Source organism: Cebus imitator, unplaced genomic scaffold (assembly GCF_001604975.1).
Source record: "Cebus imitator isolate Cc_AM_T3 unplaced genomic scaffold, Cebus_imitator-1.0 Scaffold431, whole genome shotgun sequence".
Lineage (NCBI taxonomy): Eukaryota > Metazoa > Chordata > Mammalia > Primates > Cebidae > Cebus > Cebus imitator.
Window position 1 is genome coordinate 1,335,333 of NW_016107746.1, and position 25,774 is coordinate 1,361,106.

General features: G+C 40.3%; 1 protein-coding gene across 5 annotated transcripts in view; it reads right to left on the reverse strand.

Annotated features, from left to right (window-relative positions):
• The window catches only part of PANK1 (pantothenate kinase 1), a 61,360-nt gene extending 36,847 nt beyond the window's left edge, over positions 1-24,513 (reverse strand). The window contains exon 1 of one of the 5 annotated variants that reach the window (XM_017510136.2): positions 23,548-24,513. In XM_017510136.2, coding sequence (XP_017365625.1) covers positions 23,548-24,250 — 703 coding nt within the window. In that variant the 5' untranslated portion in view covers positions 24,251-24,513. Of the gene's footprint in view, positions 1-11,755; positions 11,793-22,651; positions 22,910-23,547 lie in introns of those variants that run through there. The other 4 variants (XM_017510138.2, XM_017510140.2, XM_017510141.2 and 1 more) reach the window with 4 other exon arrangements.
• Positions 24,514-25,774: the final 1,261 nt, after the last annotated feature.

Consider the following 25,774-nt stretch of genomic DNA (forward strand, 5'->3'; position numbering starts at 1 on the left):
ATTAGCTGGGCATGGTGGCATGTGCCTGTAATCCCAGCCACTCAGGAGGCTGAGGCAGGAGAATTGCCTGAACCCAGGAGGCAGAGGTTGCAGTGAGCTGAGATTGTGCCATTGCACTCCAGCCTGGGTAACGAGCGAAACTCTGTCTCAAAAAAAAACAAAAAACAAAAAACAAATAAGAAAGCTGAGACTTAAAAAGATCAAAGAATTGTTCAACATTAGTCACAACAGGTATCTGAGCCGATTTTCAGTTTCATGAACCAATAAATCCCCATTTTGGTAGGCTGGTCTGAGGTTAGGTGTTTGTCACTTACAACTGAGAATGTCCCAACAGTCAGTGTGGGCAAGTTTCTTACTTGGGCCATTTACTACTCTTATTTTTACCTTTCGGGGAATAGAGTCTCGCTCTGCTGCCCAGGCGGGAGTGCTGTGGTGCAATCTTGGCTCACTGCAACCTCAATCTCCTGTGTTCAAGCAATTCTCCTGTCTCAGCCTCCTTAGTAGCTGGGATTACAGGGGTGTGCCACCATGCTCGGCTAATTTTTACAGTTTTAGTAGAGATGGGATTTTGCCATGTTGCCCAGTCTGGTCTTAAATCCTGACCTCAAGTGATCCACTTGCCTTGGCCTCCCAAAGTGCTGGTATTACAGGCAAGAGCCGCTGCGCCCAGACCATTTACTAGTCTTTAAACGGAGGTAGATTAACCTGTCGCTAAAGTCCTGTCTAGTTCTCACATTCTATCATCCTAAATATACATACACAATGACCTCCAAAACCATACTTTTAATAGCATGAAACACAGAGTTGAAAACCTAATAACTATTTAAGGACCTTGAAGAAGGTAGTGAATGTAAAATTTAATAGAAGTGTTTCCCTAACGCTAAAGAAACCCATAATTATTGCACACAGAGCAATCTGTTGAACATTACTCTTTGCAAAGAAATTTGAGTCATAGTTTCTTTCAAATTAATGCATACCAGATTTCCTTAAATGAATTTTAGGTATAAGGTAATTATGTAGTGTTGGCAAGAGTACAAGCTCATATACTACCACTGAGAATGTAAGCTGGTATAATCTTTCTACGGGTTTATTTGGAAACATATATTAAAAAGCTCCAGATTCCTATACCCTTTGATACATTGGTTGTATTTTACCCTAAAAGAAATTATGTGCGCGTCCAAAAATTTAGCTCTAAAAAATATTGAAAATGCTTGAAGTTGTATTTATAATAAGAAAATTAACTTATTGTCCAACAACAGAGAACTGATTAAACAAATAATTATTCATTAACACAAAGGATAGCACAGAATCACTTTGTAGGACAACATTTAATGATGTGAGACAAATGTTAATTATCACTAAGTGAAACAGGCAGGGATTAAATAGTACATTTCATGTGGTTATAATTTTGTCTAAAAATTAAATGGCTATTTGGACACACACAAAAAGAGTAGAAACTTTAGGCCAAAATGTTAATACTGGATCACGGATTTGGGTGATGGTTTTTTTCTTATTCTGGCTTTTCTGACACTTTCCCATTTATTTTTTTTATAATCAACACACTTGAACTTCATAATCAGAGTTATTTTTAAATTCTTAGTTAAAAACTTCTCTGTAATACAAAAGAAAACAAAATTATTTTAACTTTGCTTCAGTGAACAGATAGCAGATCTATGGTCCTGCCCAGAGAAAATAGTATGTCTTCATTCCCTAACTCAACAGTTCCTTCTCTTCTCATACAACACCCTACCCATATCAAACCAATTATCAAAATCCACTGAACGCAAGCCATCATGGCAGATGTAAGCCCAATTCCCAAGAGCAAAGTTGTTCAACCTGTTAAGACGCTTGCTACCATGAGGTTTCCCTCAGGGTGGAAAAAGGCTGATTCACTCACCTGCACAATGCCAGGGAAAAAACTGTATGTTAAACTTGGCAATTGAAAATACACTGAAGAGGACACATGTATGTTTGTGGGATTGAATCGCTGTGGGGAAGTATACTGTCACAACCTCGTGTAACAATAATCTTTCTTCTACTGGCATAGCCCCAGATTCCTATCAGCTTTCTCCTCTCACCCAGGAAAGGGCTGATCATATTCTAATAATTGAGAGGGACAAAGAGAACAGCAAGAATTCCTTTCAGAACTTCCAAGGCATGTAGAAGTATAATCCTCAGCCACATAGAGACTCAAGTCTGGATTTCATCACCACTGCTGCTCAGGGTTAACCCATCTGTTAGGCTCAAGAGGCACAGTGGCTAGGACCTGCAATACTTTTAGGCACCCAAGAAAATACTTTAATTTTAAAATCAGAAGAAAATATACGAACTTTTAGGTCAAGGAAAAGATAATTTACTATATAATATTAATACATTCATCTTTATACCAACAATAATAAAATATAATTTTTATTGTTTTTTATGGAGTAAGGGGCCCATAAAGGCAAAAGTGCCTGGGCCCATAAAACATATCCTCTCCATTTTGCTCCACACTCATCTTCAGGTTAAAACTGACATGATGCCATACCACCATCCACTTTGCATTTGCAATTTGAACCTGGTCTCTGTGACTTGTTTACAATCCCATTTCCATAAAGCAACTTTAAATTTAGTATGTAGTGCAACTAAATTTTAAAGTCAAAGTTTTAATTATATATATGTTTTAAATGACTGGCCACGTTTAACCACGTGGTTTCTCAAATTTGCCTAATCCTAAAAATCACCTAAGGCATTTGTTAAAAATATAGACTCCGAGGACATCACCTAGAGATTCTGATTCAGTGGGATAGGAGTCACGTCCCAGAAAGTGATTTCAACAAGGTGCCCCTGTAATTCTCACTAGTCAAGTTCAGAACTACTATTTTAGTTGAATCAAAATGAATACTGTAAATAGTTGGACTACATTTCTTCATTTGTTTTTTTGAGATGGGGCCTTCCTCTGTTGCCCAGGCTGGAGTGCAGTGGTGTGGTCACAGCTCACTGCAGCCTCGACGATCCTCCCACCTCAGCATCCTGAGTAGTAGGACTACAGTTGTGCACTACCACTTCCAGGTAATTTAAAAATTTTTGGGTAGAGATGGGGTTTTGCCATGTTGCCCAGGCAGCTCTTGAACTCCTGGGCTCAAGTGATTCTCCCTCCCAAGCCTCCCAAAGTGCTGGAATTACAAGTGTGAGCCACTGTGCCCAGCTTGGGCTATGTTTTAAAAGTGAGAAATTGGAGTTTGAAGGAATGGCTCTTGCTTGAAACTATGAGGGCAGAACTCTGAGGCAGACAGCTGAGGGCAACGCACAGCCACCAACTGGCAGTTGTTCCCATTCCCAGACACATCTAATTGCTTGTTAATGAAATTATTTATGGACAATTTATAACATGAGTGCCATAGGTAATTTTCAAATTTTAAATACAGCTTTTGAAGTACTAGGTATTATCCAGCCATGACTAAATTCCATGGTTGTGGTTTAGAAACATTCCACATATAATTAAATTTTCTAGATGGGCTCCTCTTTCCTCCTGACTGCCATCTTAAAAGTAAGCATGCATTTCTCCATAAAGAGGTTAGCTCTGGCAACAGCACTCATGTATTTAGGTCATGCAGACAGACACTCTTTGATTTGCAACCCACGTGGCTGACCTTGACACAGACAACCACGTGAAATCAGAACAACAAATAGAAACACCAACATGAAAGCTATGTTGCTTTTATTTATTTATTTTTTTAGGTTAAGATTGAAAAAAACAAAAAAAGCTCTTGCAGGGGCAAAGGAAGCCATGTCCTTAGGTGCCATTCTGGTAGCACCACTAAGTGTATTCTTAGCGTGGATCTGGGCCAGGAGGAAGCAGGGATAAGATGAAGCTAGAGATGAGGGGACCCAAAAATGTTCAAACCCATGAGGTTAATAAAAATTTTTTTCCTTCGGTCTCTTCCTTAAGTCCCTGAGTAGCTCAGTGAGTGTGGTTTCTTTCCCAAGGTCCTGAAACTTCTCGATGCCACCCTTACAAGAAAATCAGAGAGAATGAGAAGCGCCACTCTAAGGATCTGTGAGCTCATCTTCTCCCCTTCATGCCTACAGTCAAGCTGTGTATTCAGGTGTTAAGGAGAGAAAATGGTAGGAAGATGAAATTTGTTTCCCATTCCACAGTTATGTTCTCAGGCTGTCCAGAGGAGATAGGAAAATACATTTACAGACAGCTGTAGTCATCACTCCTATTCCTCACCAAGAAGCTGCCAGTTCTGCCCGATCTAGAGGCAATAGAAGATGAATGTCAGCTTTCTGCGTGATCCTCAGCTTTAATTATGCCACTTTCTTCAACAGAAATACAGTCCCTGGACAAAAAAGACGACTCCACTGTTTTGACCATGCAGCTGTGCCATGGGACATGACCACCACACATTTGTGTGGCTATCTCCAATGTCATCATTTGCAGCAACCAGAGCTGAGCACAGCATCCACCCAGGAATGGCTCCTTCAACCTCCTAATGCCCAGCACTAAGGCTCAAGATGGTAATCTTATTACCTGCTTAAACAAATCCCCATTCAAACCACCGAGAGGTTTAGCTTTCTGTCTTGACAAGACACCAGAGCATGCTTGCATACTCTAGGGATACTATTAACAATTTAATACCAGAGTGTGGTTAACTAAAGAGGCTTCAGGGAGAACAGCATTGCTGGGTGGCACAATCAGGCAGAAAGAGGTCTTCCAGAGATGGGCTTTGCCATTTATTTCTTGACTATGAACGAAAGTCTAGCAAATCTTTGAAGTTGAGTTGGGGGATAGGGGACTGAAGAAAGGTATGCCAGCTGCTCACATGGCAATGCAAGCTAAAATAAGCACCTACTTTAAATAATCTGAGACCAACTACAGTCACTCCTTCATACACGTGGCTTCACTCAAAGATTCAACCAACTGCAGACTGAACATATTAAAAAAAAAAATCCACAAAGTTCTAAAAAGCAAAACTTAAATTTGCCACGCTCTGGTGCTATAAAGAATCCATGTGAATAAAGTGATGTGCAGGCATTGTATTAGGTATTAAATCATCTAGAGATGATTTGAAGTATATAGGACAATGTGCATAGATTACATGCAAATACTACGCCATTTTATACAAGGGACTTGAGCATCTGAAGATTTTAGTACCCATGGGGTACTAAAATGAATAGTACCTGGAACGAATATTCCTGGAACGAATACAACGGATACTGAGGAAAAATCATCCAGGCTTATTCATTCCTGATTGAACAGATATTTATTTTGTTCGTAGACAGTGTGAGGCACTCTGCTAAACAGAGTCAGGATATGGCAATGAGCCAGCCCCCTTGGCACTTACATTCTAGTCCACAGAAACTGGTCATTAATTAAGAACAGCCTGGAAAGAAGGAGTACAAACTTTGTTGTGAGTGAAATCCACATTGTCTTAAAATCAGACATGACTTAATTACAACAATCCTTTAATATTTACTAATGGTAGCTCTATGTAAGGCACAGTAACTATCACAAAGTCAAGTCAGACATTCTCTAGCCATCCAAGAAACTTATAATTTCACTAGATATAAGACTAAAACTTATATAAAGTTTAAAATAATAAGGTGTTAGAGTTGGAGGATAAAAGAGCTCTCCCGTAACAGGCAAATGAAAAGATGCTCAACATCATTGGCTATTAGGGAAATGGACATCAAAACCACAATGAGATACCACTTAAACTCCACTAAGATGGTTATACTTTTTTAAAAATAGAAAGTAACAAATATTATGAGGATGTGGAGAAATAGGAATCCTTATAAACCACTAGAGGGAATGCTAAATAGTACAGTTACTTTGGAAAACTAGCAGTTCTGCAAGAAGTTAATACTATATGACCTAGCAATTCCAGTACTAGGTATATATACCCAAGAGAAATGAAAACTTACATCCACACAAAAACCTTACATGAAGGTTCATAGCTGCATTATTCACAATAGGCAAAAAGCAGTAAAAACCCAAATATTCATTAACTGATGAACATGAATAAATAATGTGATGAATCCACCCAATGAAATATTATCTGGCAACAAAACAGGACAAAATACTGATACATATTACAACATGGATAAATCCTGAAAACACTATGCTAAGTAAAAGCTGCCAATCAGAAAAGATTATCTGTGATATGATTTCACTTATTTGAAATGTCCAGAATATGCAAATCTCTAGAGACAGAAAATAGATTAGTTGCCTAGGGTTGGGGATTATGGGGGAAAAAGGGGAGTGACTGTTAATACTTTTCTGGAAGGGGATGAAATATTCTAAAGTTAATTGTGATAGTTGCACATCTCTATGAATACACTAAAAAACATGGAATTACATATTCTAAATGGATGAATCGTATGGTATATGTGAATTATATCTCAATTTTCTCATTTCAAGATAAATTTTTAAAATATAAATGCCAATTATACCAGTTCCTAAAGATAATCTTTCTAAAATGTACAACCCACTTCCCCATATTCTTAAACAAAACAGACTGAATGAAATTTGAGGTCTTCTTGATGATTCACAGTCAAATGAGAATCAATTATTGTGCCCACTATACACTGATATCCTCAGGAATCATATAAACTTGTGCTTCCCAGGCTGCTAGGTTTGAATCTTCTTTTGTCTCTATTACAGTTTTCTGTGTCTAAAGCTGTTAATTTCTCACTGCTGTCAGTGTTACTGCAATATATCTATCCAGAACCCGCCATGCCTGAATGCAGAGAAACCAGAAAAGCAAGTCTGTTAAAACTGTATGTATGATTATTTGCCAATTTAAAAAATAAAATTAAAAGAGTACATAGATTCTGAGGGAAAGCACAGGAAGTACTCTCAAGTGTAAGATGCACGAGCATCTCTGACTTTATCTACTTCCCAACACCGATTTTCGTTGCTCAGAAATGTTTGCTTCCTTCCAGCTCTCAGCTGCCTTTGGGGTGATCATTGGCACGTTGCCAGAATTTATAGGCATTGTAGTTAGAAGTGAATTTTTTTTTTGCTATATCAATTTTTATCAAAGGCACAAAGATGTAATATCTGATTGAGAAAAGGGATTAAAACTTTATAAAATATAAATATGAACATTCAAAATATTTTCTTTGCCTGGGGCTAGTTTGGGGCATAGTGTTGTTCCATATCACTAAGAGTAAGATTTTTCAAATTCTTTAGTGTTGGAATTTTTAAAAGTTCCATCTTAACTCTGAACCCCACATATGAAAGAGATAAAGGCAACATCTTATTTGCATTGTCTCATTTTACAAATCATGTCACATCTAATGTAAAGTTAATTAATGAGAACAATGATGCTTGATCAACATAAAGGCTAGAAACTGTCATAGATGATAGCTGCAGTTTCATGAATTTCACCCATTTATTTCTGTACTTTATTTGGATTACATAATTTGAAGAAAAGTTTGATTCAAGAGAGCAACTGCAAATTGTAACTGTTCTTTTGAACAGCTTCCCTTGCAATCTCAGGGATTTCTTGAATCAAAACTGATTCAGTAGCTTGAAAAGATTTACTGAAAATGTTTCACAAGAAGCTGAATACTAAAAATATCTAAAAACGCCTCACTTTGGTTGCAAAGCATATAAAAATCAAACAAAAAACATCCAAACCTTTTAATTAGTGCTAAAACTCTAAGACAGCATTACCGGGACTTGACAGGTTACCCATTTACTTGTTACATAACTGACCTAAGCCAAGGTAAGAGGGTTTGCCAAGAAAATATGTCTAAGCCTTGACTAAAACTTAATGGAGTCTGGTACATGTGTGCTGAAGTGGTATATTACCTTGTGCAATCTTATGTGGACAGATATATACAGGTCAAACTTTGAGACTTTAGAGCTACAAACTTGCCAATCAATGATTTATTTATAAGAATTCAGAAGAAATTTATTCCAATATATCTCTAAAAAATGAGTTAACCCAGCAGCAGCAGCAGCAGCATTTGCAGCATTACAGCAATTAACATTTAGGCCATACTATGTGCTAAGCACTGTGCTGGCAGCTGTCCATGCAGTATTTAATTTAGTTCTCATAACCCAATGAAGCTGGCACTTTTCCTATTTACAGATTACAAAACTGAGGCTCAGAGAACTCCCCCAAATATTAGGTGATCTCTAATGTGCTTTTAAATTAAAGTTTTTCAATAGTTAAAAAAATTTTTTTTAAATTTTTGAATCAAATATTTGGACCCTCTAAAAGTTACATGCAAGCTGCTGGCACATCCCTGTACTCTCAGCTACTCAGGCGGCTAAGGCAGGAGGATTGCTGGAGCCCAAGAGTTGGAGATTAGCCTGGGCAACACAGCAAAATCGCATCTCTAAACAAACATCTTTTAAAGTTACAAGCTGGATATAGCAGTTGCACAACAAATATCCATGAATGAACAAACCCAAACACTTGTACATCATTACCTAAGACTTTCCGTATTACAAACCAGTATAAAAGTTGATATTAATGAAGTCCCTAAATTATTAGAATATGTTAAATGATATTCCTTTCTCAAAGAAGGCAGCGATGTATAAAATGCATCTGAAGTACATTTTCATAAAGCTGACAAAAGGAAACCATTTCCAGCACTTTACACAGACAGGAATTCACTTGTATTTAACTACTTTGATCCCAGGAATGTTCAATAAATTGAATGATACTGATTCCGCATCTTTTTCTTTGCTCTTGGGCTAAATTAAAATACAGAGTCATAGGTCTAAAGATTGCATGAAATTGCAAATTTTAGCAATATCCCTTCTGTAAATACTTGATTCAATCCTGAATTCAGCAACTCCTGAATCCTAGGCCTGAGGCCAGTCCTACATCCTAATTGTCTTCAGGAGAGCTAGCTTGCCTGCTCCCACTGGCCCCACCCAAATGGCTTCAGAAGAAAGGAGAAGGATGGAATTCTTTTAATACTGTTCTTTAGTCTTAATCTATACCTTTGGCACAGGACTACTTCATTCCAATAATGAGGTTTCAAATCTCAGACCATGAAGAAATGGTAAAAAAATGAATCATAAACAAACAATAACAGGTATGGGCAAATGAAAGGATTCTCCAGGGGCAACACAAATCAGGTTTTCATTTATCCAGCTACAAATGAGATGTAACAATTTTACTTGTGGTTAGATAACTGAATTTATCTAATTGTGCATCACAAAACACTATAGTCTCAATGAATATAATATACTGCTAACTTTTTCAGCAAATAACAGATTATGGTTTTTTTTAAGAGCTCTTTTCTTTTGGAAATAAAGACAAAAACATTTAATACTGAACTTATATGACTACTGGGATTTGCTTCAATATTATCCAGTTTGGTGGAGAGGAGATTGGTGTGTAATAAAAAAAATAAAATTGGACATGATTTGATAATTATAGAAGCTGAGTGATAAGTACCTGGCAGCTCATTATGCTATATTCCCTAGTTTTGTATAATGTTTAAAATGCAGAAAAAGTTTTTAAAATCCCAACAGTTTCCAAAATGCTCACTCAGGACAATAAGAGGACATGTAGAGCACAATGACCTTTGGAGTAAAAACCAAATGAGTCTAAACTGGGGAAGTTTCTTTTTTGCCACATAGATCCTGCTTATGGAACCGAATTATCAGGCTGCTTTCACTTTTGCTGGGACAAACTTCAATCTGCTCATTCTAATCAGGAACATAAGATGAAAATATTCTGGCAACTTCACCCTGACATTTCAGCAGCAATAAATAAATTATAAATCACCCTAGAAAGGTACAAGGCTCAAATGGGGACAGGTTTATACCTATTTAAGAGAAAAAAATAAATGGTATTCCCCAATCCACAATGAACAAATAACTCAAAATAATTGGTTAAGAAACAAAACCAATAACAAATTATGGAATAAGTCCAAATTTATAATTTTCCTATGACTAATACTTTAGTGCATGCATGTCTATATATATATCCATTCACATGAAAGCACATGTATTATTTTCTTGTCCTAGCATTGATGGAACAGTTAACACCTGCTTGGTCTACCTGCTGGGTAATCCAGCACAGAGCCCAACTATATTTACAGTAGGAATTTAGGTGGGAGAAAGGGAAGAAAATAACGATGTGATTCTAAAGAAATTCTATCCTCATACGAACCATAGTGAGCCCTGAAGTATTTGTAGAACACGTTATTTCCTGAAAATAAGGCTGCCTCATCAAACTTCTTATCTTCTGACATTGTCCTACTTAGCAAAGGACATGTTGACCTTTACTCCCCTTCTCTACCTCAGATGCTTCAATAATTCAACTGGTATTACTGATGCCTGCTGGGACTTTTCTCTGAGTCTCTTCTGTGAACTGTGTCCCAGTCATTGTGTACTGGTAAATGTTTAACAATTGGTTCTCTGAAAATAAAGCCCTGATTTTTAGTGTTTGTCAATTTCCATGATGTACATATATCCATCATGGCCAATTTCAAGCTATCAGCATAAGGATACTGAAATGCAGAGTTGGAAAGTCATGTGTATAAACAACTCCCATAGTCTGTATAAGTTGGCTTTACCACAACGCTGAAACTCCTGGTTTGCCGAGGATAATGTCAGTTTGTGCCTGTGGTCATGGCATAATTAATGAAACCCCTACCACTCTTCAAAAGTGTTGATGAAATTTTTTTTTTTTTTTTGAGACGGAGTTTCACTCTTGTTACCCAGGCTGGGGTGCAATGGCGCAATCTCGGCTCACCGCAACCTCCGCCTCCTGGGTTCAGGCAATTCTCCTGCCTCAACCTCCTGAGTAGCTGGGATTACAGGCACGTGCCACCATGCCCAGCTAATGTTTTGTATTTTTAGTAGAGACAGGGTTTCACCATGTTGACCAGGATGGTCTCGATCTCTTGACCTCGTGATCCACCCGCCTCGGCCTCCCAAAGTGCTGGGATTACAGGCTTGAGCCACCGCGCCCGGCGATGAAATAGTTTGTGGTCGCCCCAAAGAATAAATCATTTTTGGACCCTTTCATAAAGTAAAAGCCTTCCACAAAAAATGATAAGACCTTCCATAAAAAGTAAGAAGATGTGATTATCTCCTTAGTCAAATGTATACTAACTTCCTAGTATGGAATATTCTAAAAACATAACATCCCTTTATTTTTATTTTATTTTTTTTAAATCGAACATAGGTAGTTGGAGGAGTATGAATAGTAAACAGGCTCCACTAATGTTCAGGTCCAGACTCACACAGAGTTTAGTTGATTTCTGGAGCCATGACAGCATCTGAGTGATATCAAGCCACACAGCTGGCTTCAGGTTACCCTCTAGCTTAGAGTCATATGCAGAGTCCAAATGAAAGCAAATATCACATGCAGAGTCTAGCACAGTGCCTAACCCAAATAAATTAAAAATTGATTAGACCCTGTGGGTCCAATGGGAATCATTAAATCGCAGAGTTCAAGGCCACCCAGGTCAATACTTACTTGATCTCCTTTATGACAACCCCAAGAAGCCACTCTCCAATCTTGCTTAAATACTTGTCAGCAACCCAATACAATCTGAGTCACATGAGTAGAATCTGGCAGGCATTCATCAAAGAGGAGAACCCAAAGAAAGAGTCAAGATAACATAGCTATCTTTATCTTATGTGCTATTACATAGAAGATGAATTCGATATACTGAATTGTCAAGAACCACTGGGTAGAGGTTACAGGGAGGGAGATTATGAGTAAGTATAAGGAAGAACATCTAACACCACCACAATAATAATAGTTAACATTTATTGAGTGCTTACATTTTGCTGGAAGCCTTATCATACTGCTAACTCACGTCAGGCTCGAAGTCAACAAATCCATTCCTATCTCTCTCGCCCCTGACAGTCTACCGAGGGCTATAACAGAGTTGTCTGTCCAGAAGCCCAAGGGGTATTCAAGTAACTGGCTGCCCAGGCTAGCCACAACTCACAGAGGTTCACACAGGTCCAGTCTGTCCTAAGCCTTTATCTGCAGTCCTTGCAGCCTCAGATTCCGTGTAGGATCGAGGCCAAGAATACTCGAAGGTGCATGAGCTGGGGCTGAAGGCAAGCAGTGGGAAACATTCATCTTATTCATCATATGCCAGAGGAGGATTCTAGAGTCTTGCAAATCATTGCAAGGACATTTTTTCAGAGAATGGGTTAAAAAAAAAAATGACCCAAGAACTGGATACAGCTCTTCTGAATCCTGAAGTCTTGTTCAATTAATGCGGCTTTTAAAAAGGAGAAGTATTCACTTTTCTTATTCTTCTCATCTCTTCTGCCTATAACTGCCTCACTCAAGGGCTGAGATATCAAACAGTTAAGATACAAGGAGGATATTTCATTTTTTAAAAATAACTATATCCTGACACAAGATTAGCAATCAAATAAATTCCACAGTCCTCTTATTCACTAAGTTGCCAGCATCACTCTCAGACAGGGTATTCTATACTTGGTCTCAGGAGTGGCAATGAGGCAATCTATGATAATGAGGTCAAGACTTGTGACACAGGCCATGTGTCCTGCTTCTAGAAAATCAGAGGGTATCAGGGAAGCTTCCATTGAGGAGGTGATATCAGATCAGGTTGGGGAATACTCTGAAATCCAATCTCCAAAAGATTCCCAGTCAGGGCAAGATGAGTTTATGGAAATCCTGTTAATTCAGAGTTTCAAAAGCCTCTGTAATTAAATAACAGAAATGAAAGTAATATTAAACGTCTATATATAAATATATATATATTTGCTAAACGATCAACTGTATAGACGTTTAAATATATATATATATATATATATATATATAGAGAGAGAGAGAGAGAGAGAGAGAGAGAAATGTCCTCTATTAGTATAAATAAAGCTAGTATTAATAGTGTCTTAGTCTATTTTGTGCTGCTGTTAACAGAACACTAGGTAATTTGTAATGAACAGAAATTTATCTGGCTCACAATTCTAGAGGTTAGTAAGGCCAAGATGGGGGGCTGCATATGGCAAGGACCTTCTTGCTGCATCATCCTATGATGGAAGCATGAAAGGGCAAAAGAGCACGTGTGCACAAGAGAGCAAGAGAGTGAACTCACAGCCTCAAACCCTGTTATAATGGCAGTAATCATTCTTGGGAATGGAGCCCTCATGATCTAAATGCCTCCCATTAGGCCTCATCTCCCAACACTGTTCCACTGGGGATTTTCAACACATGCTTTCTGGGGGACACATTTAAACCACAGCATTCCACCCCGGCTCCCCAAATTCATGCTCTTCTCCCGTAAAACATACATTCACTTTGTGCAATAGTCCCAAAAGACATAACTTTACAGCATCAGCTCAGAATTTCAAAGTACAGAGTTCATCTGAATCATATATGGATGAGATTCAAGGCAGGATTCATCTGGAGGTACCCTTCCCTCCAGCGGTAAGCCTGTGACCTCAAACAAGTTACTTACTTCCAAAATACAATGGTAGAATAGGCACAGAATAGACATTCTCATTCCAAAAGAGAGAAATGGCAAGAAGAAAGGGATAGTCTGCAGTCCAAAACCCAACAGGGCAAACAACACTAAATCTTACGGCTCCAGGGTAATCTTCCTTGACTCCATGTCCTACCATCTGGGCACACTGGAGGGGCAGGTGGGCCCCCAAGGCCTCAGGTAGGTAGGCCTACCCCTACAGCTTTGCTTGGTGCTACCCATGCAGCAGCTCTCAGTTTGGAGTCAGGCATCTGTGACTCTTCAGACAGGTGTTTCATGCTGATAGTTCCACAGTTTTGGGGTGTTGGTGTGACCCCACTCCTTAGGCTTTAGTAGGCATTGCTCTAGGAGACTTTCTGTGGTAGCTATGACCCCAAAGTTATGCTGTTCATTGCCCTAGTAGGGGTTCTCTGGTGGCTTCACCCCTGCAGCAGGTCTCTGCCTGGGCCCTGAGGCTATCTATGACATCCTTTGAAATCTAGCTGGAGAAAGCCATGCCTCCACACAATTCCTTTTTGTTTTTTTTTGTTTTTGAGATGGGAGTCTCACTGTGTTGCCCAGGCTGAAGTGCAGTAGTATGATCTCAGCTCACTGCAATCTCCGCCTCCCAGGTTCAAGAGATTCTCCTGCCTCAGCCTCCTGAGTAGCTGGGACTACAGGCACATGCCACCACGCCTGGCTAACTTTTTGTGTTTTTTAGTGAAGACAGGGTTTCACCATGTTGCAGGATGGTCTCAATCTCCTGACCTTGTGATCTGCGTGCCTTGGACTCCCAAAGTGCTGGGATTACAGGTGTAAGCCACCGTACCCGGCCTGCTTCCACAATTCTTACACTCTGCGTGTCTGAAGACTTAACGCCACATGGATGCCACAAAGATTTGCTGTTTGCACATTCCAAAGCTGTGGCCTAAGCCACAACAGAGCACCCTTGAGCCACCCTTCTTGCTTGCCCTTAGGGTGAGCAAGAAGCACTGTATTGAAATGTGGAGAGCAGAGACTTCAGGCAGCCCTGAGCAGTGAACCCCCAAGATCCAGAGGGCACACTAGGTCTCTCTTTTGATATATAGTCACATGTCACTTAACGACAGGGATATTTTCAAAGGAAAGTGTCATTAGGCAATGTTGTCATTGTGTAAACAGCATACAGTATACTTACACAACCCTAGATGGTATAGCCTACTACAGACCTAGGCTATATGGTAAACCCTATTGCTCCTAAGCTGTAAACCTGTACAGCATGTTACTGTGATGAGTATTGTAGGCAGTCGTTATATAACAGTTAGTATTTATGTATCTAAACATACTCAAACATAGAAAAGGTAGAGTAAATATACAGTATAAAAGACAAAAAATGGTATGCCTGTACAGGGCACATATAGGAGCTTCCAGGACTGAAAGTTGCTCCGGTGAGTGAGTGAGTGGTGAGTAAATATGAAGGCCTAGGACATCACTATACACACTGTAGACTTTACAAGCATTGCTCACTTAGGCTACACTACATTTATAAAAGAAATTTATTTCTTCATTAACCAATTATACTTAGCTTACTATAACTTTTTTACTTTATAAACTTTCTAATTTTTAAAAGTTTTTGACTCTTTTGTAATAACACTTGGCTTAAAACACAAACACATTGTCGAGGTGTGCAAAAATATTTTCTTTCTTTATATCCTCATTCTATAAGCTTTTTTCTATTTTTTAAATTTTTTATTTTTTTACTTTTTAAACTTATTTGTTAAAAATGAATACACATATGCACACATTAATCTAGGTCCACATAGAGTCAAGGTCATCAATATCCCTATCTTCCACCTCCGCACCTTGTCCCAATAGAAGGTATTATATATTATACACAACTGTAAATGCTCTCTCTCTATATATTTTTTCTTGAGACAGAGTCTTGCTCTGTCACTAGGCTGGAATGCAAAGGCGTGATCTTGGCTCACTGCAACCTCCACCTCCCGGGTTCAAACTATTTTCCTGCCTCAGCCTCCCAAGTGGCTAGGACTACAGGTGCCCACCACCACGCCCTGCTAATTTTTGTATTTTTAGTAGAGACAGGGTTTCACCATGTTGGCCAGGATGGTTTTGATCCTTGACCTTGTAATCCGCCCACCTTGGTCTCCCAAAGTACTGGATTACAGGTGTGAGCCACTGCGCCAGGCCACATGCTATATTTTTATATGACTGGCAGCCAGTAGGCTTATACCATCATCATCAAAAACAGATGAGTAACGCATTGAGTTATGATGTTGCAATAGTTATGATATCACCGGGCAGTAAGAATTTTCTGCTCTGTTATAATCTTATAGGACTATGTTTGTATATGTGGTCCTTCCTTGGTTAAAAGGTCTATATGTGGGGCATGACTATATTTCCTTCTCCCAGGTCATGGCACTCTGTGCCTGTGATGGGAGGGACAGCACCAGTAATTTCCAGAATGCCTTCAGAGTCATTCTTCCATTGTCCTGATGAACAGCCCCTGGCTTCCTTCTATCTCTACTAATCAATCTCTTTATCAACTGGTTGCTTGCCCACATCCTTGGTCTTCTCTCCTGAAAATGTTCTTTCATTCTCTACCACAATGCCAGGACAAGAATCCTTCAAATCCCTAAATTGTTTCCTTTTTAATTATAAATTTTAATGTTAAATAATTTCTCTCTTCTCTTATTTTCCTGTATGCAGTTAAAAGAAGCCTTGCAGCTCCTTTAATATTTTGCTTAGAAATTTCTTCCATCAAAGATCGTAGTTATTGCTCTTAATATTATGCCTTCCATAAAGCCCTAGGGTATAGACACAATTCAGCCAAATTCTTTGCCACTTCATAACAAGGCTGGTCTTTACTCCAGTTTCTAATACCTTACTCCTCTTTTCCATCTGAGCTCTCATCAGAATTGCCTTTATTGTCCTTATTTCTACCAACATTCTCATCACAATCATGTAAGCAATCTCCAAACAGATTTAGACTTTTACTACAGCGCTCTTCTTCTTCTCAGGCTTCACCAGAACCACATTTAATGCTCTGTTCGTAGCAATACAGGCTTTTCATAGCCTGCTTCCCCAAATTCTTCCAGCCTCCAGCTGTTATCCAGTTCCAAAACTGCTTTCACATTTTCAGGTATTTGTTATAGCAACAGCCTCATTTCTCAGTACCAGTTTTCTGTCTTAGTCCAGTTTGTGTTGCTATAACAGAATATCTGTGACTGGGTAATTTATAACGAACAGAAATGTATTGGCTTACAGTTCTGGAGGCTGGGAAGTCCAAGATCGAGGGCCTCCACCTGGTGAGGGCCTTCTTGCTGCATCATCCCATGGCAGAAGTGCAAAAGAGTATGCTTGAGAAAGAGCAAGACATTGAACTTGCAGCCTGAAGTCCTTTTACAACTGGCATTAACCCATACATGAGGGTAGAGCCCTTGAGACATAAACATCCTCCATTAAGCCCCACCTCCTAACACTGTTGCATTGGAGATTACATTTTCAACACATGGGTTCTGGGGGACACATTCAAACCATGCTAAATAGTATGATATCTTTTACTATGCAGGTACTAGGGTCCAGGCACGGTACTACACTTTACATGCATTTTCCACATTTAGTTCTTAGTGGAACTGATAAGATGGACACCATTATCTCTATTCAACAGTGAGCCTTGATGAAGTAAGAATCTCACCTAAGACTTTGTTGCTAGTAAGTAGGAAATGAGGATCTGAATCCAGGTCTGGTGGCAACAAAGCTCTTTCCACTACAGAACCCTACCCATACTTGCTTCATGGAATCCATTAGGGCCCTGTGCAGCAGAGTCAAAATCTGAACTCAAATAGTTTTACCCTGAGTCCTGAGTCCTCAGTTTCCTCATTTGTAGAAGGAAGATAATGATGGTACTCACCTCACAGTCTGCTGGGAGTATTTGATGAGATAATCCATGTGTCTAATTTAGTGCCTAGCACATAGTAAGTGCTCCTTATTGTTGGCTATTGTTACCTGCACAGACACATGGATGAGCGTTTTTCCAAAAGTGTACAGACTACATACACCCATCTTTTCCGAAAGCTTTACAGAACACATTGCCTTTCCCCAAGATAAATAATAGGCTTATTGTGGTGGAAAACAAAGCCAGCTGGCAAGGAAGATAGACTTGGGTTACAATTTTGGCCATTCACTGATTACAGGTCTTTGGTCAGGTTGCTTCACTTCTTTGAGCCTCTCTTTCCCCATCTTTAAAATGGAGAGTAGGAGTGGGAATTGCATGCTTTTGTAAAAGCACATGCAGAACAACAGACACAGAAATGTCACTCAATAATAGCTACTTTCATTATTCGGTAAGTCAAAGCTACTGTCAATGACTTTTTCCCCCTTCATTTCTAACTGTAGAAAAATCTGTTAGAGGTTCAGATCATTATTTTGAAGTAACTCTCTCTAAAAATAATATTTCTTTGCCCTTTGAATCATCTGCTACTCTCAAATACACTCTCAAGGAGAGAATACACACATACACACACACACACACACACACACACACACACACACACACACGACTACCCAACTCTAAGCATTTAAAAGGTGTCATAAATTAAGTAATGAGATACCAAGCTTGACAGCTGCACTATCTAGAGAAAAGGTCTACTTAGAAATTCTGTACGCCACAGTGGGTACACTAAATACCTGTCATCCCAAGATCCCAAGATGAATACTGGCTTATCTATTAAAGCTAAAGCACATGTAATTAAATACACTAGAAGTCAGACCCTTATTTTCATGATAATTTGTTCATACTTAACATATAAACACATAAAATATTAAAATGCAGGCTATCACACACACACAGACAACCTGTCAGTTAAAACCAATATTCCTTTGTTTCCCTACTTATACTGTCTCCAAAACTATGATGGGTTTTGTTTTAGTCACTTGTTAAATGTCTCACATGTCAAGAGTCAACAACACTATTTCTGTCTTTGGTCACCATGACAAATAAAATATGCTTTGTATTATATTCATGTTGAAATTCACTTACTGGTCTTTTGGAGGAAAAAGAGTGTTCATTATATTTAATAGAATCCTGATCCTTAACCAGTTAGACACTGGACACTTGGGCCTTAAATTATTAATCATCAATTCAAGTGTGTATTGTACAATTCATAGCTTAATTGACAAACTTGGGAATCTGACCATGCCCTAGAAGGCAGCAATGCTAGAGTGTGACCCTGCTTTCCATTTCAGTCTTTTGTTTTTGAATTTGCAATGTCTCTCATCCATCTAGAAGTACTGATTATGTTAAAATTGTTAAAAATACTGTATGCACCCACAATCTATGCGGATACAGACAGACAATTTTTCTTGTTTATCTTTTTACACTGTTTTTTTCTAATTAGCCCGGTTCAAGGGTAAGGTAATGTCCAAGTGCCAAAGCTAAGCATCCCAATATTTAGAAAATTAAAGCCTTATACTTTCACAATGATGGCTAAAACTGGTAACAGATTGGGGTTTTTTCAGTCTGTACCAACCCGTACACAAAGTGCATAATGAACTCTCACTCATTTTCTGCTATCTGGATGATTTGAGAAGTCAGAACCACCGACTAGAAGACCGACTGCATGTAACTCAATATTCCTGCCTGTTGCCACACAATGCGATGGAATAGGGTAGCACATGAACCCTTCAGATGATACTCACATGTTTGCCTTTCTGCAGTGTAGTGTTCAGTGACTCAATTATTTCCTTTGCATTCTTCTCTCTTCACTAGTGTTATGGCTGTTCTAAAATAGTGTCATTGGTGTCTAAAATATCTAGATTTTCAAGACAACAACTATATACTACTTTGTGTCATTTATGTTCTTCCTCTAAAAAGTATACATTCACCAATATTACTGAAAATAACTTTAGGGAGGAAGAGGTATGTACAAAGTTGTTGCTGCCACACTTTGCTTTCTAATACAGCAAAATACTCCAAGTTCTAATCAAGACTACAATGTCTGAATTAGTGATTCAAAGTTTGTGTTTGTGTGTGTGTGCTTTGTGATATAAAGACCCTGCGTGTGGTCTAAAGCTGCAAGAGATAGATTAAACAAATTTTGGAATATCTACATAATGGAATATCAGAAATATAACACAACCATTAAGAATGATGTTTAGATGCCATGAGAAAATGCTTATACCAAAATTTTTAATAAAAAAGTTATCAAAATCTTAGTATGATCCAAAATTACCATTAAAATATGGCACATTTTAAACAGTTGTTTTCTTTAAGTGGTGGGATGACAGATACTTTTACCTGCTTTCTTCCTATATATTTTTGTGCTATCCAATATTTTTATCTATATTCAGGGGAAAAAAGGATAAGAAAAAAAAGGAAGGAAGAAAAAAAGGAAAAGAAAAGAAAAAGAAAGAATTGTGGGATAGGAATAGTATTATAGCAGATCAAATATAACTCTTTGGTCTTTCTTATTGTAGGCCTATATTTGTTTGTTGTTCATTTATTCATTTAGAGACAGGGTCTTGCTCTGTGGTCCAGGCTGGAGTGCAGTGTGCAATCATGGCTCACTGCAGCCTTAACCTTGAGAGTTCAAGCAATCCTCCTGCCTCACCCTCCTGAGTGGCTGGTACCACAGGCATATGCCATCATGCCCAGGTAACTTTTTTACTTTTAGTTTTTGTAGAGATGTGGTCTCCCTGTGTTGCTCAGTCTGATCTTGGAACTTCGGGGCTCAAGAGATCCTCCTGCCTTGGCCTCCCAAAGTGCTAGGATCACAGGCATGAGCCACTGCATCTGGCCTGTATTTTTTTTAAAAACAAAGAAAGTCAGCCTGAGGTTGTATGTGCCAGCTCAATTGCCTTGTCCTATGGATTAATGGTGGACAATGTTTAGTGTGTCGGTGATGAAGACAGCTGCTATTTATAAATAAGTGCTATGTACCAAAGAGGATTCTTTATATATATTATCTTATTTAATCCTCATATCAACTCCACAAGTTAGTAAGATTATCTCCATTTTATTGATGTGAAACTGAAACATATAGGTAAAGTAACTAAGATCATCCAGCTAGAATTCAAGCCCTTAAGTGAGCTCACCATTTACAACACATTAGCATTCACAGCATCTTAGAACTATCATTAGTTTCAAAATATTTGGTAAATGAGGTGACCTTATGAGGTGCTACTTAAGTGTGCGTCAAAGAATCGTCGCACCAAGGCCAAGGAGCAGACCAAAGGAATCTCCCTATTGATACCTTATGGAAATGCCACTGAAGGACTTTTGTCAAAGTCTGTTGTGGAGGTGGAAATGGCTTCCTCAATGAGACAGTGATAGGGTTACTTGTACCTTTTTTCTGTGACATCATTCATATATCCTTGTACCCAAGGTGCAAGGCATATGAGAAAAAAATGTATCGTCTATAATCAGACAATTTGCGAGACAAATAACACATACAACACAAGTGATAAAATCAGCACAAGGCAAAAAAATCCATTCATAATTAAATGTTGTCAACGGCAGAGCAGATAATTAGTGTCATCTAGAAAGAAGAACTGTCAGCTCTGAAGTGTCCTAGAATTCTGAAGGTACAGGAAACAGCACTTGGAGATCAGCTAACCTAGCTCCAGCAGTTCAAGATGAGACCTAGTGACTTGGTTAAGATCATACTGCTGCTATGTAGCAGAGGTGGGTAAAGTGTCTAAGGAAGCCTGATATTAAGTAGATAGTCTAAGAAAAGCCTTCCAAGGATAAGTAGAGTGAGATGACAGCACTTCAGATGAAAACAGTGGACAATATTCTTCTTCCCTGGTTTAGCAAAATTACCCTGCCATTGAACTGATTTTTAGATTGCAGGATGGTGAATAGTCTCTGCACTGAGAGGTCAGATTAAAATGTTTTAAATAAGCTAAAAATACTGATCTGTTTTATTCCATCCATCATTTTCAAACATGAAGTATTTTTAATGTGTATTGCCCTTTACCTACAATATTACAAAATAGAAACATATCTATTCACAGATGCATTTGAGGTGCCTTTACAAGTATTAATACTGGCTGTCTTAAAACACATCCAGTTGGACAGAGGCCAAATTGTTATAACTGACAAGGAAGAAATAATTATTTGTCCAGCTTGATGTTTCACCACTGGGACACTTTCAAGTTTACATTCAAAGCACCCAACTTCTCTTTGCAAAAATTGCTCATGTAAAATCTGCCAGTCATCAGCAAATAGGAATAATCTTAGAGTATCTAAATACTCATAGAGTGCCTAAATATTCCTCTTACAGTACCTGATTCCTCTTAGAGTAACCAAATATCAACTGATTAGGCAATATTCTTTTTATAAAGGTATGGGAATGTCAACAGGCAAGACAAAAAGATATTAAGTTAAACCATTTTAACTATGAAATTTTGGTAGTGAAAAGGCCAGATGTGACTCCTCGGAACAGTAAAATTTATTTCAGAAATGGCTGTTCAAATCTCAGGGAAGAAAACATGGCAAATAGTGTAAATCCAATTTTGATGAACTGCTTTTTCCATGGGTTTGCAAGCCCAAGTTAAGGCTCAGATCAGTATTTTTGTCTTCAAGATACTCTTAGAGGGTGTATTTTTCAATTCCTCAGAAGTTATTTCAAGAGGTGTTATAGCCTCAATTAAACATAGAAGATTAAGCTAGAAGCTCCCTTTCATCATATTTTGGCTATTTTCATTGTAAACTCTAGTACAATCTGTTAATGTAGATCAGAGAAATAACTGAAATGTAGCTTCAAAATAAGTAAAACAGGCTTATAAATCACAGGTAACCAATATTAAGTCCTGACTTAAAATATTAATACTAATGAAAGTTGTTTTCTAACAAGCATCAAAAACAAAAGCAAATAAAAGTTCAGGTGCTAGATTACAACCTTACACCTTACACCGTAGCCAAATCTGCTGTTTGGCTTCAAAGTTCCACACAAAATCTTAACATTTCAGACCTACAAAATACAAGTATCGGAGTCACAAACAGTCATATCAAAGTAGTTTCCAAAGTCTTAGAAACCTTAATCCAATGCAGAAAGGCTAAAAGTCAAAAAGACACGGAAAGAGAAACAGGAAAACTTGAAGGTGCTATTTGCTAATCATCAAACTTTTACAGAAATCCAAAACCTACTTAACAATTTCCCTATATCAAACAACACAACCTCTATGCAAAAGGTGTGTTCAAATGCAGTCATTTATTAGCATTCATTCTACTTACTTTGCTTTTTGCCATTTGTAAGCTTCATTAAATGCACCCACAAAGAAGTAACCAGTTGAATGAGGTTCAGCTTAGAAAAACCAGCTGTAAACTCGACCTACAAATTTACATCCCACAATGTCCTGCGGGAAAGGTACACTTTGCAAATTACCATTATATATACAAGCTTTAGATTGTGAAATAATGCACTTCGGCTTTCTGTACATTACAATTACAAACCTTCAACTCAACCTCCTCCCTCCTTGAAAAAAAAAAATCCACCTCCAATCCTCATTGGTCCACATAGTTCCGGCCCACATGGCATCAGTGGGTGTGTCCCTTTCAAAAAACCCTTTCATTGGCTGTGAAAAAACAGCGTCCAATAGGCTGTGATTTGGGGGGGTTGTTAAACTCCACGCCTCCAGACTTGCGCTCTCTCGTAGACCCGAGACGCTGCCGGCTACTCCGTGATTCAAAGGGCAGGCAGTCCCAGCAGGACGCGCTCAGAGGGGAGAGAGGGGCTGAGAAAGGAGAGAGCACGCTCGGCTGTGCAGCGTGCTTTATCCTCAGTCCCGGATCCCAGCAAATGTTCACACACATGCATTTTCCCAGCCACCAATTAGAAGGGCAGACAGGGCGTTCGCTATTACAGCTCCTTCACCTAGGGACCCGCTCAAGCTCCGTGTCCAATCCGCCCATTCTATGGACAGGAGCGAGCAAAAGGGCAGGCTCAGGCAACGACCTTTGACACCCTATAGGAAAAGAATCAGTTCAGGGAACCCCCTCTGTGCAGTCCCTCGGCCGCAGGCGCTGGGGCGCACGGGGCGTGCCGTGGCGCTTGCCCCAGCCGCTCCCAGTCCCGGGCCCAGCACGCTGCGTCTGCCTAGCGCCCGCGCTCCCCTCCCAGCCGGACTTACGCGGCCTGTTCTTTCTCCCCGAGTCCATCCTCCTCCGCAGCCGGCATTTCTTGGCCGGGGAGTCTTGCTGAGGGAGCAGTGGCTGCGGCTGGAGCTCGGGCAGGAGCTGGAGGCGCGGGGGCACCGCGTCGCTGCCGCCCACGGGACCCCGGCTGCAGACGAGCGGTGGCTGGATCGGCGGTGGATGGAAGCCGTTGTGCAGCAGCCCGTTTACAGCGGCGGCGCTGGTGCCCACCGGGGCCCCTGGGGAGTGCGGGGCCGAGCGCTCTGGCTGCCCGCCGCGGTCACCCATGCCGGGGGCTGGCGGGGCTGCGCGCAGGCCCCGGCTCAGGCGGCCTCGCTGGAGGTCATTCTGGGGCGTCTTTATTTCCCCGGATCCTCCCTGCGGCTTCCGATTCAGCAGCCGCAGAGCCGGCGCCTGGGGATGGCGAACCCGGCGCTCCTCCCCTCCTCCCTCGGACTCCCCCACCTTCTTCGCGCCCTGCCCCCCGCGCGCCGGCCCCGCGGCGCCAGCCTGGAGCACGCCAGCCCCGGACGCGGAATCCGGGATCCCCGCACACCCCCAGCCGGGGCTCCCTCCACCCGCCTTTCCCCGACCCCCGGGCCGCGCGACTTCAAACGCGGCTTCCTCGCCTCCCAGACTTGTCCCCACCACTGAGCATGCCCAGTCCTGCCCGCCACTGCCACCGACGAGTTTCAACATGGGGAATGAAGTTCTCTGGGCTTGCGGAGAGGAGATGGGTGGGTTAGGCTTTGTATGTCGGAGCAAAACTGAGAGGGGACTGGTAGAGACAGCGAGAGGAGCGAACCGCTTCAGGAGGAATGCGGGAGGAAGACAAATATTTGCAGAGGTTTCAGGTTTGCTAATCCTGTCCCCAGTCGGCAAGATACCTTTGCAAGGTCATTCACGTTGCCCTCCGCGCTTTGTGAGTGTGTGCTTGCGCGCGCGCATGTGTGCATGTGCGTTAGGTTAAGTGACCAAACTACTCAGAGGCCTGAGAGGAGGGAGGAGAACAATTATTTATAGAAAAGTAGGCAGACTTGGGGAGGGAGGGGAGTGAAATTTCTTTGCTGGCGCGCGCGCGCGCGCACACACACACACACACACACACACACACCATGTGGTCTCATGGAGTTGTCTTTTGCAGGGAGGAAACCTAGGAATACAGTGTAAGGACAGTGAAGGACAAAACTAGGCAGTATTAATCTGTGCTGAAAGAGACCAAGTAAACAGGAGCAATTCCATGCTATAAAAAGCACTTTCCTCACCCAGAAAGGACTGCAAAAGACAATGTCATGTTATTTATAGAGTAAGGAGTTGCCTCTTTTTTAAGAAAGGAAGGTGGCATCACATGGTGACCAACACTACGAGCTTTGGAGTTAGCACTGGGTTCAAATTCCAACTCAGCCACTTAGCAAACCCAGAGAACGTTATTGCTCAAGGTAACACTTTTGACAATAGGAGACAGGACTGTCCATGATCAGAGTGCAGGACTAATTTGAGTGGTATCTTCCCAAAGTTATGCAATCTCTTGAGGCCTCACTTTCCTTTCCATAACAGGGGGCTGTCGTGAGAAAATCTAAAAGTATCTGGTAACCTGGCACACAGTAAATGCTCAGAAAGGCAATTAGTATCCTTATTACGCTGTTATGATTAGCAGTTCACCCTTTGTTTTGATGGAGGGGAACAAACGATGCTTACAGCCATACTTACTGTGTGATTTATTTTGCGATATTCTCCATGATTTGTACATAATCTACAGAAGAGTCAGAGCCTGGCAAGTGCTGGCTAGCTACTGGGTTGCTGGGCCTCTCAGCTTCAGTGCATTCAGGAGCATCCAGGGCTTGCATCTGGCAATTCCTTCCAGCAGAGTTTTACCTAGAATCAGAGCTTGAGAACCATGGGGGCCACTGAAGCACTCTGGTCCCATCCACTCTTGCACACTTTTTTCACATCAGGAAACTGAGCTGCAAACAGATGACTGAGGTTATTAAGAGCAAAGGTAGAACTACACCCTAAATCTCAACTCTCCTGGCTTCCCTAACCTTACCATGCTATTTAAAGACAGAGAAAAAAACCCAGGTGATCTGGCCCCTGCCTACCTTTCCTGCCTTAAGGGGCTCCCCGTGCTGCCTTCAATTCCTTAAACATCATTCTGCTGTTTCCGTTGCCTGCGGTTCTCTTCCCTAAGATCTCTTTTGTCTACTAGACTGCAACTCGCCTCTT